This window comes from Maylandia zebra, linkage group LG7 (genome assembly GCF_041146795.1).
Source record: "Maylandia zebra isolate NMK-2024a linkage group LG7, Mzebra_GT3a, whole genome shotgun sequence".
NCBI lineage: Eukaryota > Metazoa > Chordata > Actinopteri > Cichliformes > Cichlidae > Maylandia > Maylandia zebra.
The window spans coordinates 59,900,563-59,919,456 of record NC_135173.1 but is presented as its reverse complement, the minus strand read 5'-3'; the positions used below and the strand labels follow the sequence as shown (position 1 = coordinate 59,919,456).

The following is an 18,894-nucleotide window of genomic DNA, read 5'->3' as shown; positions in this document are numbered from 1 at the left end:
TCAAGAATGACCGAGCTAAAGATCCCGTGGGACTTACAGATACATACGGACAAAATGGTAATGGCTAACCAACCAGGCATAGTAGTGGTGGACATGCAGAGGAAGATTCCCATAGTCATAGACGTAGCAATACCGAATGACAGCAACATCAGGAAGAAGGAACATTTGGAGCTCAAGAAGTACCAAGGGCTCAGAGAAGAGCTCAAGAAGATGTGGAGGGTGAAGGTAACAGTGGTCCCGGTGGTAATCTGAGCACTAAGTGCAAGTAGGTTCAGCAGATCCTGGGAACAACATCTGAGATCTCTGTCCAGAAGAGCGCAGTCCTAGGAACAGCAAAGATGTTGCACAGGATCCTCAAGCTCCCAGGCCTCTGGTAGAGGACCCAAGCTTGAAGAATAGACTACCCACTGTTTTTCCAATTTTCTCTAGTTAGTATTAGTACATTTCCACTGTGCCTTCCTGCTTGTGTTAAAAGTATTTTAGTACTTTAGTATTTAGCTTTGAGCAAGAATTTATTTGAGTGCAACAGTAACATTTGTTTCTTTAAATGGCACATGTCTAAAAGTGCTTTGCCTCTTTCACTTGCAAGTAGTGTTACATTATTCATCTTGTTTGGCCGTCTAACAAAGGTACATCTTTGGGAAGCCCCTGGAAATAGTTGGATTTCTCAATATATTTGAACAAACAAACATTTGACCCATCTGCAAATATGGAAAGTGCAAAGAAGCAGCAAGTCAGGTTTCGGTGCTTTATTGGCACACACAACTCATGAGTTAAAGAAAAAAAAAAAAAAATTAAAAAGTTAATGGCAGAGGAATCAAAGTTTATCATTTATTTTGACACAATAACACAAGATGAACTGTTTTCATGTAACAGTGCTGAGTTGGCTACTTCATTTAGAAAGACAGCATTGGCATAAAATGAAACATATATAAAAACATGAAAGGAAACATTTTTTTACAAATGTGCTGAACATGACACACAACAGCCACTCAGTAATGACTAATTCAACTACAGAAATCCCTTTTGAGTCCAAATGCATAATCTGTAGCTATAATTCTTATTTTTTTTACTTTAACTGTTGATTCACTTTTGACCAAATGAACACACTCAATACTGTAGGTTGGAAAGAAAAATCATTCAAGAGGTCACTCAAAGCATTCTTTTAACACGGCTACAGCTGATATCTCAGTAAAGAACACAAATTCTTTAAAGCCTGCAGACTGTGCATTTGATATCAATACAACATTTTTGGGCGCACAGGGTGAAAATTAGAGTTTCGCTTTACAGTTTCTATTTAATTGAGATATAGATATCTATATATATATATATATATATATATATATATATATATATATATATATATATATATATATATATATATATCTCTATATATCTATATATATATATATATATATATATATATATATATAAAAAAATAAAAATAAGCATTTTACCTGTACAGGAATACTAAGAAAAACAGCAGTAGGACAAAGGAAGAGACTAAAAATGATCAAAGACGACGGAAACAGTTGCATCAGAGAGATGACAAAGCCTCACGGAACAAAAGTGAAAGCCAAAAGACAAAAAGCAAAGGAAAAACTGAGGTCAGCGGACATGGCTCGATCAGGTTTCCAGTACATATTAAAAAGTTCACAACAGCACACTTTTAAACTCTAGGAAAGATCACAGCAAAATCCTCAAAAAGCAAAGACGGAAAGACGGCAAAGTACCATTAAATTTCCTTCTGAAAAAACAAAAATAACAAAAAAAACAAACAAACTAGAAAATCATGAATCTCAGTTCAGTACTGTACATTAAGTGCTTTGCCAGAAAGAAAAACAGCAAAAAGGACAAACAATTTCAATCTCATTTGTGAGACTTTTGGTTGTAATACTTCTGGGATTCTTTTTCCCTATCAACTTGGGAATAGTCATCACTTTAACCATCTTCATCAACAAAGTTTAAAAAAAAATAAAAAATAAAAATCACTTTTTCATTTAAAGGTATTGATATTTCATCAGCATAGCTCTGATTTGTGCACTGGTCACAATACTTCATTGCGCAACGATGCTAAATATTCATAAGTTTAGTGGAAATGGTTTAGACCGTAAACATCAGAAAAAACTAACAACTACAGTTTCTTTGCAGCTCCTACTGCAGATCTGATCAACTAGAGTTCTTGTAGCGAGCTGTTTGAATGTTTTATAACTTAAGTTGAAAATGTCTCTGTATAAAAAAAGCCTTGTGCATTAAACTGTATAGCTGCATGGCTGCACTCTTTATCTCCTTCATTTTAGAGTGTTTACATCCACTGAAAGCTAAATACATTACGAAAAACCAAAACACAATCCCTTTAATCTCCACAAACTCCATGACTATATGTGGGTTTTTCAAATGATTTTCTCCAAGCCAATTAGAGCAAGCCCAACATTAGATATCAGTTGCTTAGCATCAGTTGTCTGTTTATCTTCATCATTTTCCTTCCATATTTTTCTAAAGCATACTCTGTAATATGTCTCCTGTTCTGAGTAACATTTTGGGACAAAGTTGGTGGGACTTTAAGACAAGGCTGCATCAAAACTTAAATGTAGTGGAATAAATGTATGAAGTTTGTAAATAGAGTGCTTCTTAAGATTTAGGAAACAAACTACACACTTACTAAACTGACTTACACCTTAAAAAATATGTTACAGTTACAACATATATAATACCAACAATAGAAATTAAGTTTTTGGAGAAAATGATTTCTTGATATCTGATTTCCTACTTGTTTTATTTAAATATGCTTACATAAAGATATTAGAGTTTCAGAATTAGCATTTACTCAGTTTTGAAAGAACAGGCAAGCTCCAAAAACGCTAACCTATCTAAAGTTACTTGGTCACTCTACTGTTATCATAACAATTTGCAATGTGTGGCACTTTTGTGGAATCTAATTTAAATTTACCATGCTTCCAAGAATATTTTTTAAATTATTTTACCATAGCTTTGTTAAGCTCTTTCACAGCAGGGCAATGCCATTTCTGTCACTTGGCTAGCTCAATAAGCTAATGGTAGAGTGTCATAACACCTGGAAATTACTCGGTGAAAATAATCAATTCATAATAAATCTTACACAATTATTTTAAAGCTAGGCTACATTTCTAAAGACAGTATGAAAAGCTCATGGAAACCCAAAGCAGCCTGTGTATCTGTGACTAAGATTCACGTGCCGGTGATCAAGAAAACTCAATGGCCATTTTCCATTATTAAGACAAATCCCTGCTGTACAACAAGGAAAGGCTCATCGCTGGTACTTTACGAGCAATGTCAAATCAAAATGACACAGGCTGCGTTAGGCAATAATCTATTATTGCCTAACACAACTAAGATTTAACAGCGACGCAAAAAAAGAAAAAAAAAAAAGAGCTTCACAATCTTTTGATAGTTTTAGGATCTTAACAATAATGGCAAGAGTAGCTAAGCTTTGGACTGACTAAATCATTTTGGCCTAAAACGGTGTGATTATGTTGCAGCTCGATATGATTAACCACATCTCAAATCAAAGTCTATACAATTAGCACAATAATAAATTCACAGCAATCAGAAATGAGTGAGAGGAATGTGTTTCCCTCCTCTTCTGAAGAATCTCTTTCCTCTTAGTAATGTCAGTATCCAGAACTCTGTTCAACAGATCCTTGTGGAAGGTCATTATCCAGTGACCATTTGAATGGAGACTAATAATCATGTCAACAATAATAAATAAATATGTAGCGACACAGGGAACGGGAGAACACAAGGAAAGTGAAAGGCACCATCCTGCTAAAAGTAAATGTGAAAGAGTGGATGGAGCAGTTGCAACACACTGCCATAGACGTTGAATGATTTTGTCATCTTTCTGACTTGTTCTACAGTCTCAGTTACTTTTCAGCTTTGTCATTTTAGAGTCATGGATTTAGTCAAGTCATTATCCTTGTTTTAAGGCAGAAATGTGGGACTTCAAGACACTTTTGCCCCCCAAACACTGGCAGCAACTCAAAGCTTCAGTCATTGCTGTGTTGTTTAAAGGAAAAAAAAAAAAAAGAAGAAAGAAGGTCCGCTACAGTCGCTGGCTGTTGGGCCTTGCTTCAGCCATCGTACTGCTGCTGATAGCGCCGGTTCAGCTCTCGCAGCTCCTTCTCTCTCACCCGCCGAGCCTTGTTGGATTTGGTTGAGCGGCTGGAGCGCGTGGACTGGGATGACTTGGTGCTGTGGCAGCGTGAGGACGCACGCTTCAGGAGGTTGTGAGATATGCAACGCTGCAGGTTCTTCATGGACGACGAGGCTGCCATGCTGACGATCCAGGGGTGCTTGAGGGCCTGACCGGCGGTAAGTCGCTCACTGGGATCCACTGTCAGAACACGCTCTACAAAGTCTTTGGCAAGGTTGGACACACTGGGCCATGGCTGCAGAGGGAAGACAGGCAAGGGAGAAAGACTGAAATAAAACCAACTGGTTGAATTTTACCAAATTTCTTTATATACTTTATAGAAGAGGTTCATTGTATATTAGGTACAACTAGCTGAAACTAATGATAAGAGTCGAAGCAGACTGAAGCAAAAACATTTCACTTTCCATGCATCTCCTTAACATAACAGTATATACAGAAGGCTTGTAAAAGCTTTGCACATCTGATAAAACCAACAAATTTTCTCTGAAATACAAATCGGTGGTTGTCCAACAGAAAAAGCTTACTGATGTGCAAAATATTTACGCCAACAATATATGGAGAACACTTTCATTGGAAGCCACTTTCGGTCTCCCAACAAAAGTTGCAAAGCAAAAAATTTGTGTTCAAAGAGCATGAAATGAGTAGCTATAGCATTAATCTTGAGAAATGTTGGCAGGGTTTTTCCCAGTGGACACAAGATGGCAGCAGAAACACAAAGCAGCAATGAGCAGTACTAGTAAAGCATCTACAATAAGTTAATTAAGTTATTTTATTAAGCAAATTAAAATTGCCCAATGCATACATTTTGAGTGGCTGTTCTCAAGATGTTAAAAGTTAAAGCCTTTTACTCTCGGTAAAAGCCTTTTTTAACGTTAACTCTGACATGGACTCTTTTTACTGTAAGTTCCTGGTGATGAGTTAAACTATTTCTACTTAGACAGGAATTGGGAACATCCATCCTGCATGCCTCTTCTCACACACACACTTTACATAATGTCCTGCTTGGCAACTAGCTGTGTTTTCAGTTTCCCAGCAGACAACTACCCCACTTCAAATCCCACAGCAGGTAAATCACCAGTGCTGGCTAAAAATACATGACATATATACATATAACCCACCTTAATACAATTCTCCCCCACCCTATAACAATGACTGGGCTGTGTTATATCCTGAAATGGAGCTGTAAATGTGAATATTATTTATCACAGCTGTAAAGACCAACGTCCCCAAGGGAAGCACATTCAAGCCTGCTCTACCGCAGCTCCTCCAATCAGGACAAGCTTTTCTTCAAGAACAGCTTTGGGATTTCTCAAAAACATTGACGTGACCACACGTACAGAAGGTCTCTGACTGGCATTACTGGCAAACCCTGACGAATTCACATAAGTGAGGCTCATTAGTCTGATTTGGTATCTTGCAAAAGTACTGCCCATTTGGTATAGCTTTCTATTTACTTAATTATTTATTTATTTTCCGCCTTCGTTGTATATTGGTTTCTCTTCTTCTTACTTTAGCACCTTTGTGGTTCAGCTACCCAATTTCGCTGTGCAAGAAACTGCACAATGACAATAAAAAGCTCTAAGTCTCTAAGTCTAAGTATTTAGCTCTTTTGAGGGCAATGCTCTGCACTCATATGGAAGCAGTTCAAACCTTGTGAATGGTGAGACCACTAGTAGACATTCACAGGCTACTAAAGGATGGGTTACGATCATTAGCCAACAAATGTTCCTGCAAATTGTAGTGCAGTAATGCACCACAAAACACTGCAAGCTAGCAAACACGGATAGGCATTAGATTCAACTTAGTCTTTTGAAAACTGAAACTGTTCAACAATATGCTTTAAAACATGCACACAATATTTTATGGTGAACAAACATTGAATGAAAACACCTTTATGAAGAAGAAAACTATAAAACAGCAAAATGAATATTTTTACAATGAAAAAATTGTAAAAAGGCTGAAATGACGTGTGAAATGTGATTTACTTTCATAGCACTAAGATTTGCCTACAGCAGGCAGCTGTTTTTATGAGAAAAAAAAAATCTTATAAGCCCACCATGCACTCCTTAACTGGCCATGGACAGCAACTAGCTAATGAGCACAGACGCTATAACCTCAGCTACATCTTTGAGTAATGGTAGATCAATGAAAAATGTTGCTCTGTATCTTTTGGACGTATAGAGACAGCTGTTTGGAAATTTTATAAACACTGTTTATAATTTGTCCCAGAAATGTCCCGAGAAAGTAGCTTCTGCTGTTTGTTGTTTTTGCCAAAGAAATGTTGTGAATGTCCAGAGATATTCTTCTCGTTACTCTCGAGGTCTTCTGAACTGTTTATAAAGTACAAACTTATCCTCAAAATGTGTAAAGGTCGGTTCTAGTGAAAAGCTCTATTTACTTATTTCAAGGAAAACTCTGTATGCAGCACAGCTGGTTCAGCCAGAGTCTGTGCTGAAGCAAAATACTGGCTCCTTGGAAGTGTTTTCAATTATTAAACATCCCTGATCTGGCCTTATCTTAGCTGTCAGATATTTGAGAAGTTAAAAATCTGGCCAAATCCCCAGAAAACTCAGATGATTCAACTGCTTCTCATTAAATATTACAAAACTACTCAGCGATTATTCACGCTGGAGTGGTTGTATGTGGGGCAAACATTAACCACGGGCCCCTTTGGTAACATTAACATCCCACACTGTGAAACAAAGGAATGGACTACTCAGCATTCTTCTGAATTGATTTAGAAAAGACAAATTACTGAGAGTGCTCCAGTGTACAAGGTACCAGTTTACGTGAAATGACACATAAAAAGTGGAGAATTGTGAAGGATTTGAAGTCCAAAAAAAGACACAGTGTATGTATCTGGGTTACAACCGTTTCACCTCACAAGCTTAACTTCCTGGAAATCTGTTGACAAAGCCCCCTGCAGTCTGAGGAATGCATTCCTAATACGACCGAAGTGTGCTGGTGTAAGGGAAAAGTGAGCAACAGATTTAACTCCTCACCTCTCCAGAAAAGCTGTATTTCCCTTTGAGGATCTGCCGGTAGAGCCTCATGCGATTGTCGTCCTCGAAGGGCATGGTTCCACTCATCAGGATGTAGGAAATCACCCCAAGCGCCCACATGTCCACAGCGTTTGTGTACGGCTTCCTCACTAGGATTTCAGGCGCTATGTACTCCGGTGTGCCGCAGGTGGTCTTCATCAAACACTCGCCTCCCTTTTTCCTACTACTGGCCAAACCAAAATCAGTGATGATGATCTTGGAATCAGGTCCCGGGTGGTAGTAGAGCAGGTTCTCAGGCTTCAAGTCTCGGTGAGTGATCCCCAAAGTGTGGAGATACTTGACGCCATCCAGCACCATCTGCAACACCCGTGTGGCGTCCCGCTCTGTGAAGGAGCCGCGTGCGATGATCCGATCGAAAAGTTCTCCTCCAGTGGCCAGCTCCATGACCATGTAGACACGCTCAGCTGTCTCGAAGACCTCCATGAGTTGGATTATATTAGTATGACGAACACGACGCAGAACACACAGCTCTGACTCGCACACCTCCCTCCCCTCACGGTACCGGGTCTCGATCATTTTGATTGCGTATGGCTGTCGGGTGCTCTTGTGCTCCACGCGGACCACACGGCTAAAGCTTCCCCGGCCTATCAAAGCTTTGATCTCGTACTTGGCTGTAACCCGGGGATCAAACTTAGCTCTGTATTTCGCCACTTTCCTTCGCTGAGGATCCGGCAATTCGGACAGGTCCTTAGGGAGGTGAGCTGAAGCGGTGGGAGTGGCAGTGTGAGACTGGGCTTGATGTGGGGAGGTGATCTCTGCTTTGTCACCTGCTCCGCCACCAGCCACACCCATCTTGCTTCCAGAGCCATCCCCTCGTATGAAGTGCTTATAGATATCTGTCTGAGGTTGAGGATCAACCTGAAAAATACACAGCACAGTTCATCAAAATACACAGAAGATCAATGAAAGAAAGAAATCAACTAAAAAAATACCATACTAAATTATACTTATATTCTTTGTCTATACAATGTCTACAGTTACAGATTAGATGTGTTCAAAGCAGCCAGTCTCCACACTGCAGCTTTGTGTAGTAAGTAGGAGCAATAGATATTTTACAGCATTTCTGAATAAATCAATTTTTTTTTTCAGTTGGTAAATAAAAAGACCAATAAAATGTTTTGTTGCACCCACTAATCAGTCTCAAAACCAAATATGTTCAGTGTAAAGTAACAAAAGAACTGTGGCTGAGGTGATAGATCAGGTTGTCTGCCAATCAGAAGGTTGTTGCATTGATCCCTGACTCTCTCTTGTCCACATGAGAGAGGCATCCTCGAGCAAGATACTTAACCCCGAGTTTTCCTGATACATCCACAGTGTGCCACAGACAAAAGTTATGTATGAATGAGACCCAATTGTGAATTTTGAGTAGAGAGGGACTAAATCCATTTACCCATTAGCCACATTCAAAAAGATTAGATATATAATTTTTTTAGTTTTACTTTTAAAAACACAAATTAATATTAAGTCAAAAGACTACCAGATTAGTTTTCTAACAGATTCCCCTCAAATACTTAGGACTAAAAAAATATTATATGAAGAGACATTGTTTAATCATAGTTGTGTTGTAATCTAGATCTTTTAAAAGCAAAATTTCATGTTGAAATAAATGTACCTATGAAAGCACTTTGACTTTGTATTGTTTTCCCTCCTGTGGACGATGATGAAATATTCACATCATTCAAAAGCCGCATATGTTATTTTCCTTTTTAACCAAACAAATTGCCTCCAAAGTGACTTTAAGCCATTTCGGACAGCTCCACCATGTCACTGTATCTGGACAGTGAAGCTGTTGATATGCATGATTACATACGCCATAACCATACCGTTAACAGTTACAGCATCTTTACTGACCTTTTTGACCAGGTCCAACTTAACATCCTCTGGAGGCTCAGGGAGGACCTTACTGTTCCGGCACCCCATCACATCACCTTGGGCCACTGCCCAGTCAGCCACACAGGCCACCAGGAGCCCTGCCTCATCACCGCCACAGCCGATTTAACAGCAACATCCAGGCTGCACCCAGACTCAGCTTGAGGGTTCATGAATAAAGTGGATTACATCCACTCAAGTACCAGTGAGCTGGTATCAGCAGTTACAGTACATGAATGCGATTGAGTCTGGTTTAACAACTCCCAAGTGCTCATGAATACATCTTGAATGGGCCTGCAGCTTACGCAAATCTCTGGTACTAGTTGTCTTCAGTGTGCTTCGGTAGGCCTGTAGCAGGGCCACACAGTCAGATGTTATCAAGGATGCATCTCAGATAGGATAATGTACAGAGAAAATGGAATGGATACAGCCGGTGTGGATGCTCACGGCAAAAAAAAAAAAGAAGAAAAAAGTTTGATCCGAAAGGGAGCCGTTAGCCTGAGCGTTATCCAGCTTCTCTAAAGCAGGCTTAACCGGAGCTGCCTTTAGGGGGAAAATGCAAAGTTGTCCTCAGGACTCATTCAAAACTTCCAGGGAAAATAAGACCACCATCAACTACGCTATGATCCATTGGGAAAAGCTGCAATGTCAGCAGCGGTCTAGCCACACATGAAGCAACTCCCCTGGAGAATCACAAGCTGAAGAACAGTGAAGGGAGGCTGTGAAATGCAAAGAAAAAATTAAGCACAAAATAAAATATGAATACAAGTTTGTGTGTTTATCAAATGCAGATATGACAGCAGGCATCTTTTAACATACATGCTTTTTGGTCACTCATTTTAACACTATTAAAATTAAGTATACTTTTATATGGAAGTTGTGTGATGAGGCCATACTGTCAGACTCCCAGCAGAAATATATGATCAAAGCTATTAATACATGTTTTGGAATGACTAAGACGACATGTGACAGGCTTTGCCATTATGAAAAGAGAGCACCAACACAGATGGTCACATATCTGAGCTGGAAGGCTGGTCGATATACTTTATTTTTATTTTTTGTTTGTACAAAATGTTTGGCAACCTACCACAAAACAAGAACTAAGGAGTATGTTACAGGCTGAAACTAATAAAACTGAAAATGGGTACATTTACTTAAGAAACCTAAAGCAAAACTACACTTAACTTCGAGATTTTTCTTTTTTTTTTTTTTTTTTTTTAAGTGAAGGCCTTTTTCGTGTTTATTTTTTTATGATAAAACCCACTTTACCTGATTTTCCCCAACCTTTAGTAACATTAGGGTAGTCTCTAAAAGTTTTCACTAAGAACCCAGACATTAAAAGCGTAAGAGTGACTCTGAATCTCACCTCTCGACTTACCCGAGATAGCGAAGTGTCTAAGTACGCTAACTAGCCTGCTAGCAGCAAGGCAGGACTCCCAACTTTTGCCAAATCCAGCCTCCTCACCCCACTCTCACTCAGCTGGGCTCTCCATTTTCACCTCGTAGTTTCCCAACTTTACTCCCGAGGACAAACAACTCAAATCCATCACGGCCTTTCTTGGCGACACTTTGTCACTTTTAGAGTTTGCTAATTTGTTTTCATGGTGTTACAAAATGTTAAAGAAGTGTACAAGAACACTCAAAGTCATCCCGTCGGTTGCTTTTCTGGACGGTGTTTTTCAACCAGGACCACCTTCCCACACCCACAGAGAAGCGTCAAGAGGCGCCGGCGTTCCGGCCTAGACTTTCAAAATAAAGCAGATTATAGTTAAATAAAAGACTAGTATCCAGCCATCCACTCATTATTCATTTTTATAAATATGCAGCTCTACACATATAAATCTGGAAATATACTGTCTTCATGTCTGCACTGTGTTCTTCTTATTGTCCGTCTATTCTGTTAAGTGCATTGAGAGCAAAGAAAACAATTCCTTGTGTAGAAAGTGTAAGGTGATTCTAATTTCTGCATTAAAATATAGATACTTTTGAAATCTAGTATCTGCAGATACCAAGTACCCATACAAAATAAGTGTAAAATTAGAAAACTATACTATAGAAAACTATATTCCTTACGTTGAAGTAAATGTTGAAAATACGTCTTTATATATATATATAAAGGAACATCAAGCTCGACTTTCAAATTGCTTTCCTAACTTTGTAAATACAACCAGGAATTAAAATTTAGTAGATCTGTGTTTAAAAATTCAAACACAAAGATGAATTAAATGTAAAAGTCAGCTCATACATTTGCACTATAGTCTCATTTCAGCGCAGTGTAAAAGTCTTTGCTGTGCTTTGCTGACTTTTATGGTGATGCTGATTTGCCCTTGTTCCTCCTCAGACACAGAGTGGAACAGATAAGACAAGAGGAGTGAAATAATAAAGAGTTTACAGAATCACCTCAGTTTGCCATAGGACTAAAAAGACCTTTGGCAGCTACCTTTCTCCATGCTACAGTGCTGGTGGCATGGTTCAGCAAACACACAAAATTGAATAGATTGCCCCCTTAGATTGGCTTGTTGCCACTGATCGTGATCTAATCGTTTAGTGTATTCCTACTTAAGAAACATAAAAATGATCACAAGTGACACGTAATGACTGTAAAGATGCACTAAATTAACTCAAAGATGCAAAACAATTATAGAGAGACACAAAATCACCATAAACTGATTGTAAGCAACCACAGAAAGCTGCATGATGATCACCCAATGGTACCAAATGAGTACAAAGACACACTCGGTGACACAAAATGATCACAAACGGATGCCAAACAAATATGAAAAAGTAACGCATAGTGTGTGTGGCTGTGGTCATTAGGAACTAAAAGCTCTATTGAGCTCTCGGTCATGATCTTCTAACAATAGTTGCATGTTGACATTTCAAGAAGATTGTTCTTGGTCTACTCTTATTTTGAAAGCTATATCATTTTGCTTCCTGTGCACTTTACCTGTTTGTGTCTAACTGTACACATCTCTCCGCTTCCACCCAACTTTTTTTTCTCCCCTTTTTTTTCTTTTTTTTCCTCTGTAAAATCGGACGACCTCCCTCGGCTTGTTTCGACCCCGTTAAGTCCTCACCGTCACTTCCTGGATACAGAAAGAAGTCCCTATGACTTTTTTTTTGGCTTGAAACAGTACAAGAAAGTTTAGAAGTTATGCTTCCAACTAAAGGAGTTCCACATAGGATGACTAGTATCTGACCCTCATTTGATATGGACATGCCTCAAGTCACAACATCTGAGAGAATCTGTGATGTTACAGCTGCTGCAGCTTTCCACAGACATCTGAGCAAAATATAAATGATGTGGAGCAAGTGAAAATTTTACATTATAGTTAGTTTTATTATTCCTTTATGTGATGGTATCCCACTGAGGCACTTTGGGGAACCACTGGTGATCTTTGGGGTATTTTTTATGCATTTAATTCAATGCAGGCATGCAAATAAAATTGAGGCCACTTCACTCGCCTCCACTCTGAAAACATAATTTATACAGGACTAAACCATATGTCGAGGAGCTCTCCCTGCCGTGCAGTTTCTACAAAATTAAATGAAAGCATGCATATGTTTTTGTTTTAAACAGATTTCATGTGGTTAATTATATGCTTTGGTTGTGTTTAAAGATATAGGTTTGCAGGACAAAATGCATATCAGCTGTAGTCTGATATGCTGAGCTTTGCATCAGTGAAGTAAAGCTCTTACAGGATTTTTCCACACGGTGTCACTGCTAACATAAAAGTCACTCCAAGGCTACCTCAGACTGTAAAGTACTTTTAAGCCATTTTATTAGAATAACTTTTTCTTTACATGCCTCCACTGTACTGGGATGAGTAATGTTCAGTTTCACCCTGCTTGATTCACGAGCAGTATAATAAACAACGCAGGTCCTTGGCTTTGATATTGATGTGATGGAGCATACTGGACTCAGTGTTGTAGACTCACTTGACCAAGGCTTGTGCAGCTTGTGCAGGGCGCAGCAGAGTTTTGTGGAGCAGCATTAAAAGAATAGAGAATTAGTAATAGGAAGACAAATGTTCCAGAAAGAGAGGCAGAGACAGTAAAATTCATCTTATGATGCCAATAAAGCTCCCTGAATTGGATTGAGGGAGTGAAAATGAGTGGGGGAGAAGGGTGGGGGTGACGGAGGAAGACAACGGATGACAGATGGTGGGTACCAGACAGAAATATAGGAAGAAAGGAATGGTGGGAGGGGGTAGAAAAATGAAGCAGCAGAGAGTAATCAAAACGGAAAGAAGGAGATAAGGAGAGAGAGAAGAAGACCCGCTGCAGCCATGAGGCAGGGACAGGGAGAAAAGGATGAGACAAAGAGAGAGAGATAAAAGCAACGAAAGAGATCCTCTGAGGGCTCTTGCTGCCCATCCAGCCTCTCTGCTCTATCTGCAGTGCAGCTGAGGTCAGGGCCTCTCCAGCGCTGCAGCCCGCTCTGCTAAGTCGTCATCTTTGTGATTGATCACCGCTTTGTCGCACTCTGATCAAGATGCTTTGTCTGAGTGCCCTGCTTCTATTGACACTCGTGTGTATTCCTCTCCATCGCTACTCTCCCAGCGCTCCATACCCACATCTTTCTCTCTCTCCATTTCCACTTGTGCTGTCCTGTTACTCACACTATTTTCCCCTTTCAAAGGTCAATATCATCTATTAGGTCTAAATTTGCTGACTGCTGTATTATTTATCCCTACAGAGAAGGAGGAGATGCTCTATTAAAAGCTCAGTTGACTCCATCTGTGTCTCTGTCTCCATTAATATCCCCATGATAGTTCCCCCTCATTTGGGTGTAGGTTTGTGAGAAAGAAGAGCTTTAAAGTGTGTGCCGCATGTTTCTGCAGAGGATGAGTAAGAGCCCGTGAGAGTTTCCAGTGAGCGCATAGAAGCAGTCCGGTGCTGCGAGACAAAAGGAGAAACTCTAGAAGATGACATCCTGTGTCAGATTTGATCCTTGTCGTAGGATTTTTCTGTTTCTGCAACTCCCCCTGCATCCAGACCGAGATCACTACTGTACGCTGTCAGTACAATCAGGTGATAGTAAACTCACTATTGATTACCACAGGCACATTACTCCCTCAAGGAATATTGCGCGACTACTATACTGATACCACAGGAGATAAAAATATCATAAACTACAACATACTCCTTCTCAGGATATTATTGACCACCATACGCAAGCTATTAGTTTCCATATCACGAGAATATTACAGGAATTTTATTCTTGTCCTGAGGTACTGTATCTACATGGTAAGTGTCACAGATATTGTAGGGTTTTTATTTGGTCCCTGTTGAATAGTGCATGTCTGGGACACCTGGTTCTAACTTTTACAGTCCAGCTGATGGCCAGTAAGTGCTTCTGTGTCTATTTTTTATTGGCTTTTTATGAGAGTTTTGCAAAATCGCTGGGGAAATATCTCATCACCATATAACAGATTCAAGGTCCCCGGTGTCCCTGAAAGTTGAAGATGCTCACAACACTAAAACATCCAACTAGTAAATTCTTGTGTAACCTGCTTGTACTGAACTCTGTAGCCATACACGCAGGAAGATAACCAGGTATGAGGGAAGAAAGGCGTAAACACAACAAGAAGACTGGACAGGAACAGATATTGATAAAGTTTAAATATAAATGTTGCTCTACGTTCATAGAAATGACTAGCAGTCAGGTTTGTCTGATTGACTGTACTTTTCTCCCTCTTGTATACTTATTCTTTTTTATTGCCTCAGTCTTTCTCAGGTCATTGTTGGCATCATGCTCTCTCTTTCTATTTTCTGTCTCTCATAGTTAATAAATCAGGTGCTTCTTCGACTTCCTACAAGTCTAGTCTGTCTTTTTGACAGTTTTTTAAGAGTTAATTTTTAGAAAACTCACAGCTTTGTATCAATAACTTTGATTTTAGTTACAAATACAAATGCTAGCTTAGCAGTTAGCAGCATTAGGATTAGGATTGTGAGCGAATGTTAATGCTAGAGGTCAGAGGAAAACTGTCTCTGCAGAAGAGCATCTCTGGATGCACAATATATCAAACTTTGAGATAGATGAACTACAGCAGCAGAAGATCATAAGGCTACAATTTGCATGCAATCACCAAAATTGGAAAAACCTTGCCAGGTCTGATGAGTGTAATTTCAGTTTTGAAGTTCACATGGCGCGGTCACAATCGGGCACAAACAGCATGAAAAAATAGTTTTATCCTACCTGTAGCAACGGTTCAAGTTTTGGTGATGGTGTAATATTGTTGGATTGTCTTGGGTTTCTTGGTACCAAATGGTAATCTTTAAATCCACACCCTACCTGAGTATTGTGGCTATGTCCGTGCCTTTATGACCACATGTCTGATAGCTGATTGCAACAGGTTAATGTGCTGTGTTGCAAAGCTCAGATCATCTCAACCTGGTTCCTCAAACATGACAGTGAGAAAATTCACACTATGGATATGCAGTTTACACAATGTTATTGTGCCAATATGGACAAAAACTCTGAGGAATGTTTCCAAAATCTTGTTTAAAAAAAGAAGGGGGAAAAAGTTCTGAGGGCCAAAGGAGTCCAAACCAGCAGCATCAAGGTGTACCTAAGGAAGTGTCTACTGAGTACACTAGGGCCATTCTAGGGAAAGGGAAAAGATACAGCGATGGAGATGGGGGGCAGTATTCCAAGATTTAAAATGTAGAATTTACAAGATTAAAATGGAGAAAATCAGTCAAAAAAAAAAGAAAGTGTACTTTATTGGTCCCCGTGGGGAAAATCCCTCTCTGCATTTAACCCATTCACTCAGTGAAGCAGTGGGCAGCCATTGGGCGCCCGGGGAGCAGTGTGTGGGGACGGTACCTTGCTCAGGGGTACCTCAGGGTAGCTGTTCAGGGGAATCGAACCCCCGACCTTCCGATCATGGGGCCGCCACTCTACCTACTGAGCAAGAACCCAGTCACTTCACATTGCAAATTTAGGCTCACCACACAACTGAAGCCACACATGAAACACAATGTCTGTGATGACATGGAACTGTGATAAAAGCGATCAACTGATCTGAATCAGGATGCTGTTAAAAATAGAAGATCGCCTTTCGTAATGACATGGGATTGTTCTATGGATGTTTCAACAATTGTTGTTACTCCACTAAGGTATACTGCTCTTTTCTTTAATATCTCATCCACAGATGACACCAGAAAACAGACTGACAGATATCTGTAGTTTTTTTCTGTTTAATCATCAGACACTAAATGGAAAATGACAACAACACAAAGAGATAAGCCAAAAGAAAGAAAGCAAGAAATGCAGAAAGAACTGTAAAAACCGGGTGGGTGGAAATTTTACACTGCCATTTAAGATGTGCTGAATGAACGAATAGCAGTGGAGCTGTTAGAGTGAAGGCCAGACACATGCAGTCAACTCTGGGTCAACTACTGTCTTGTGATACCACTGGAGCGAGATTTCAGAGAGTTCAGAGAGTTCAGAAAGTAGTGTCTTAGGTATCCTACAAAAGAAACATGTTCCAGTTAAACTTGCCTGATAAATTTTTTAGTTTAGTAAAAGTAAATAAGAAACAACTCTGGTGATGAAGTACTTAAGAACTCCTTAGGTAGTGCAATGTGGGGAGGTGTTAATTTATTAGCAGCCAGCTTAGAGGACAGGTGTAGTGAGGCTGGCACAGAGGGATCCACAGGCAGAGAGAGATAAAGAGAGCAGACAGTTTTCAGAAACTGTAGACTCAGATGCGGAGGAGGACCACATCTATTTAGGGACATTTAGTCCACCACTGCTGTAAAAATGCACTTTTTCATATGGGAGCCCCTACTGGTAAAACCAAATGTGACTAACAAGGCATTACTCTGGCACAGTTGAGACACTTTTCCATGTAACACAAGACGATTAATAAATAGCAATGCATACAGAACAAACATCAGGAACACTGAAAGTAGAATATTTAAACAAATGTAACCACCTAACCTGAAACATTGATTATACTTTGCTAAAGTTTGCACACACATGCAGAATGACATTACTATTACATCCATTTCAAATTAGTCTGCAGGATGATGCTATGACACATTATATTGAGACACACTATTCTAAACTGATATTCCATTCTCAACAAATTCACAGCAAATGAAACGAAACACAAATGTATTTTTATTTCATTCTATTTTTAACATTTTTTAAATTTATTTATTTATTTTTTGATGTGGCACTGTTTCTTAACTTAAAATGTCCTGTTGTAATTGAACATTTTAAATTAAGAAACAGTGCCAAACCCTGTCACTTCCCTCACAGTGCTTTTTATTGTAAGGTCATGACCTTGCAATAATGCACAGAAAATCCAACCCCCAATGAGCAAGCACTTTGGCAACAGTGGGAAGGAAAAAACCCCTTTTAACAGGGGGAAACCTCCAGCAGAACCAGGCTCAGGGATGGGGTGGCCATCTGCCGCGGCCAGTTGGGAATGAGGGAAGGAAGACAGGAGAAAAAGAGTGGCCATTTTTAACCACTCTTGGTTTTTGAAACTAAATTTAGATTGCCCAATTGAATTGAATATTTTAACCTAGTTTAAGAGTTTTGCCACAAAATCACAAGCAGAAGCCCAAGAGATGATACTTCGTCTCTTCACTATGGCGTGTTTTTTGAAGGTTTGGAAAATCACTTGGGTTGCTTGTATACCGTCAAGCTGAGTTCTTCAGTGTTCTCGAGGGGAGATTTCAAAATTGCTGGACAAAATTTGGTTCCAGATCTTTTGGGTCAGCCTCTGTATAATGAAGTCAAATGTTGCCGAATGCCAGCTCGTTGTCTCGTTTAGTTCACCCTAGCGTGTATTACCAGATCTTTAGTGAAGTTTTCCACAACTTCCCTGTACTCACCCCTGTTTTTGGATACACTGAGTACTCTTTTCGGCAATGCTAACAGGTGTTTGGTGAAGACTGGGACAGTAATACTATCGAGCTGTTCCCTCAGGCTAAAAATCAAATCTTTTTCCTTGCACTTATGTATTTTGCCAAGGTCCTTTAAAATGGCCTTGTCGACATTTTTCAGGCTTTTTGGAGATAGATCCAGATGTTTCTCATTAATTTCAGGCCAGATTTGCTCAAGCAGCCTATCACTGATGCAGTGAGGAGTGAGGCGCTGTGTGAAGATCTTGTATTCAAAGGAGTCTTTGTCTGTGGCCTTTGAAATCACTAACTGAATAACGTTGTTGACACATGGTGCATCGTTAAAAAAACAACAACATTTAGATGGAAGGACAGTAGTCCTTACAGAAAAACAGGAGTGCACCCTTACAAGGCCTCTGAAAGGAATGAAAAAGGAATCCTTTAAATTTCTTGATTAAGTCGTTGGGAACCATTCAGATTTTTTATTTCATGCAAAATCAACAAGACATAAAAGAGTTGTAAGTTCCAATACACAGGGGAGTCTACTGTTTTAAAGTTAGAACTCTAGATGACTTTTGGTAAAGTAAATTAATTGTAATCCGAGTGTTATTTATGTTTTTTTTTATATACATTTTAGCTGGCTGTAGATAGATTTAGAGTAAGTAAGTTTTGAGGTTGTTTTTTAATCTTATATTAACAAATATATATTGATTAATGTGTATTAACACATCTCAGTATCGCTGTTATTGAACAGAAGTGAGTCTCATCGACTTGTATCGGACTACTTTGACAGTTTTACAGCCTCCAGAGAAAATTGACTTGTGAACCTGGCATACTGATAATGGAGGTGAATAGTGCACTGACAGCCTACACTCACTACAGATGAACAGTGGTCAGAGTTGTTAT

The 18,894-nt window shown here is 39.4% G+C and overlaps 1 protein-coding gene across 1 annotated transcript; it reads right to left on the bottom strand.

Annotated features, from left to right (window-relative positions):
- Positions 1-1,400: 1,400 nt before the first annotated feature.
- On the bottom strand, positions 1,401-10,816 carry pskh1 (protein serine kinase H1). Its single transcript, XM_004564603.4, has 4 exons — positions 10,502-10,816; positions 9,106-9,842; positions 7,195-8,112; positions 1,401-4,427 (listed from the first exon to the last, which is right to left on the bottom strand). Exons 2-4 carry the CDS (start codon positions 9,172-9,174, stop codon positions 4,110-4,112), a joined length of 1,305 nt encoding a protein of 434 aa, XP_004564660.1. The 5' UTR covers positions 9,175-9,842; positions 10,502-10,816; the 3' UTR covers positions 1,401-4,109.
- Positions 10,817-18,894: the final 8,078 nt, after the last annotated feature.

Excerpts from the sequence above, each read along its gene's own strand:
- pskh1 (XM_004564603.4), bottom strand. The coding sequence starts at position 9,174 with ATGGGGTGCCGGAACAGTAAGGTCCTCCCTGAGCCTCCAGAGGATGTT. Across the intron at positions 8,113-9,105 it reads AGTTGGACCTGGTCAAAAAG|GTTGATCCTCAACCTCAGAC; the intron begins GTCAGTAAAGAT and ends TGTATTTTTCAG. Across the intron at positions 4,428-7,194 it reads AATACAGCTTTTCTGGAGAG|CCATGGCCCAGTGTGTCCAA; the intron begins GTGAGGAGTTAA and ends TTCCCTCTGCAG.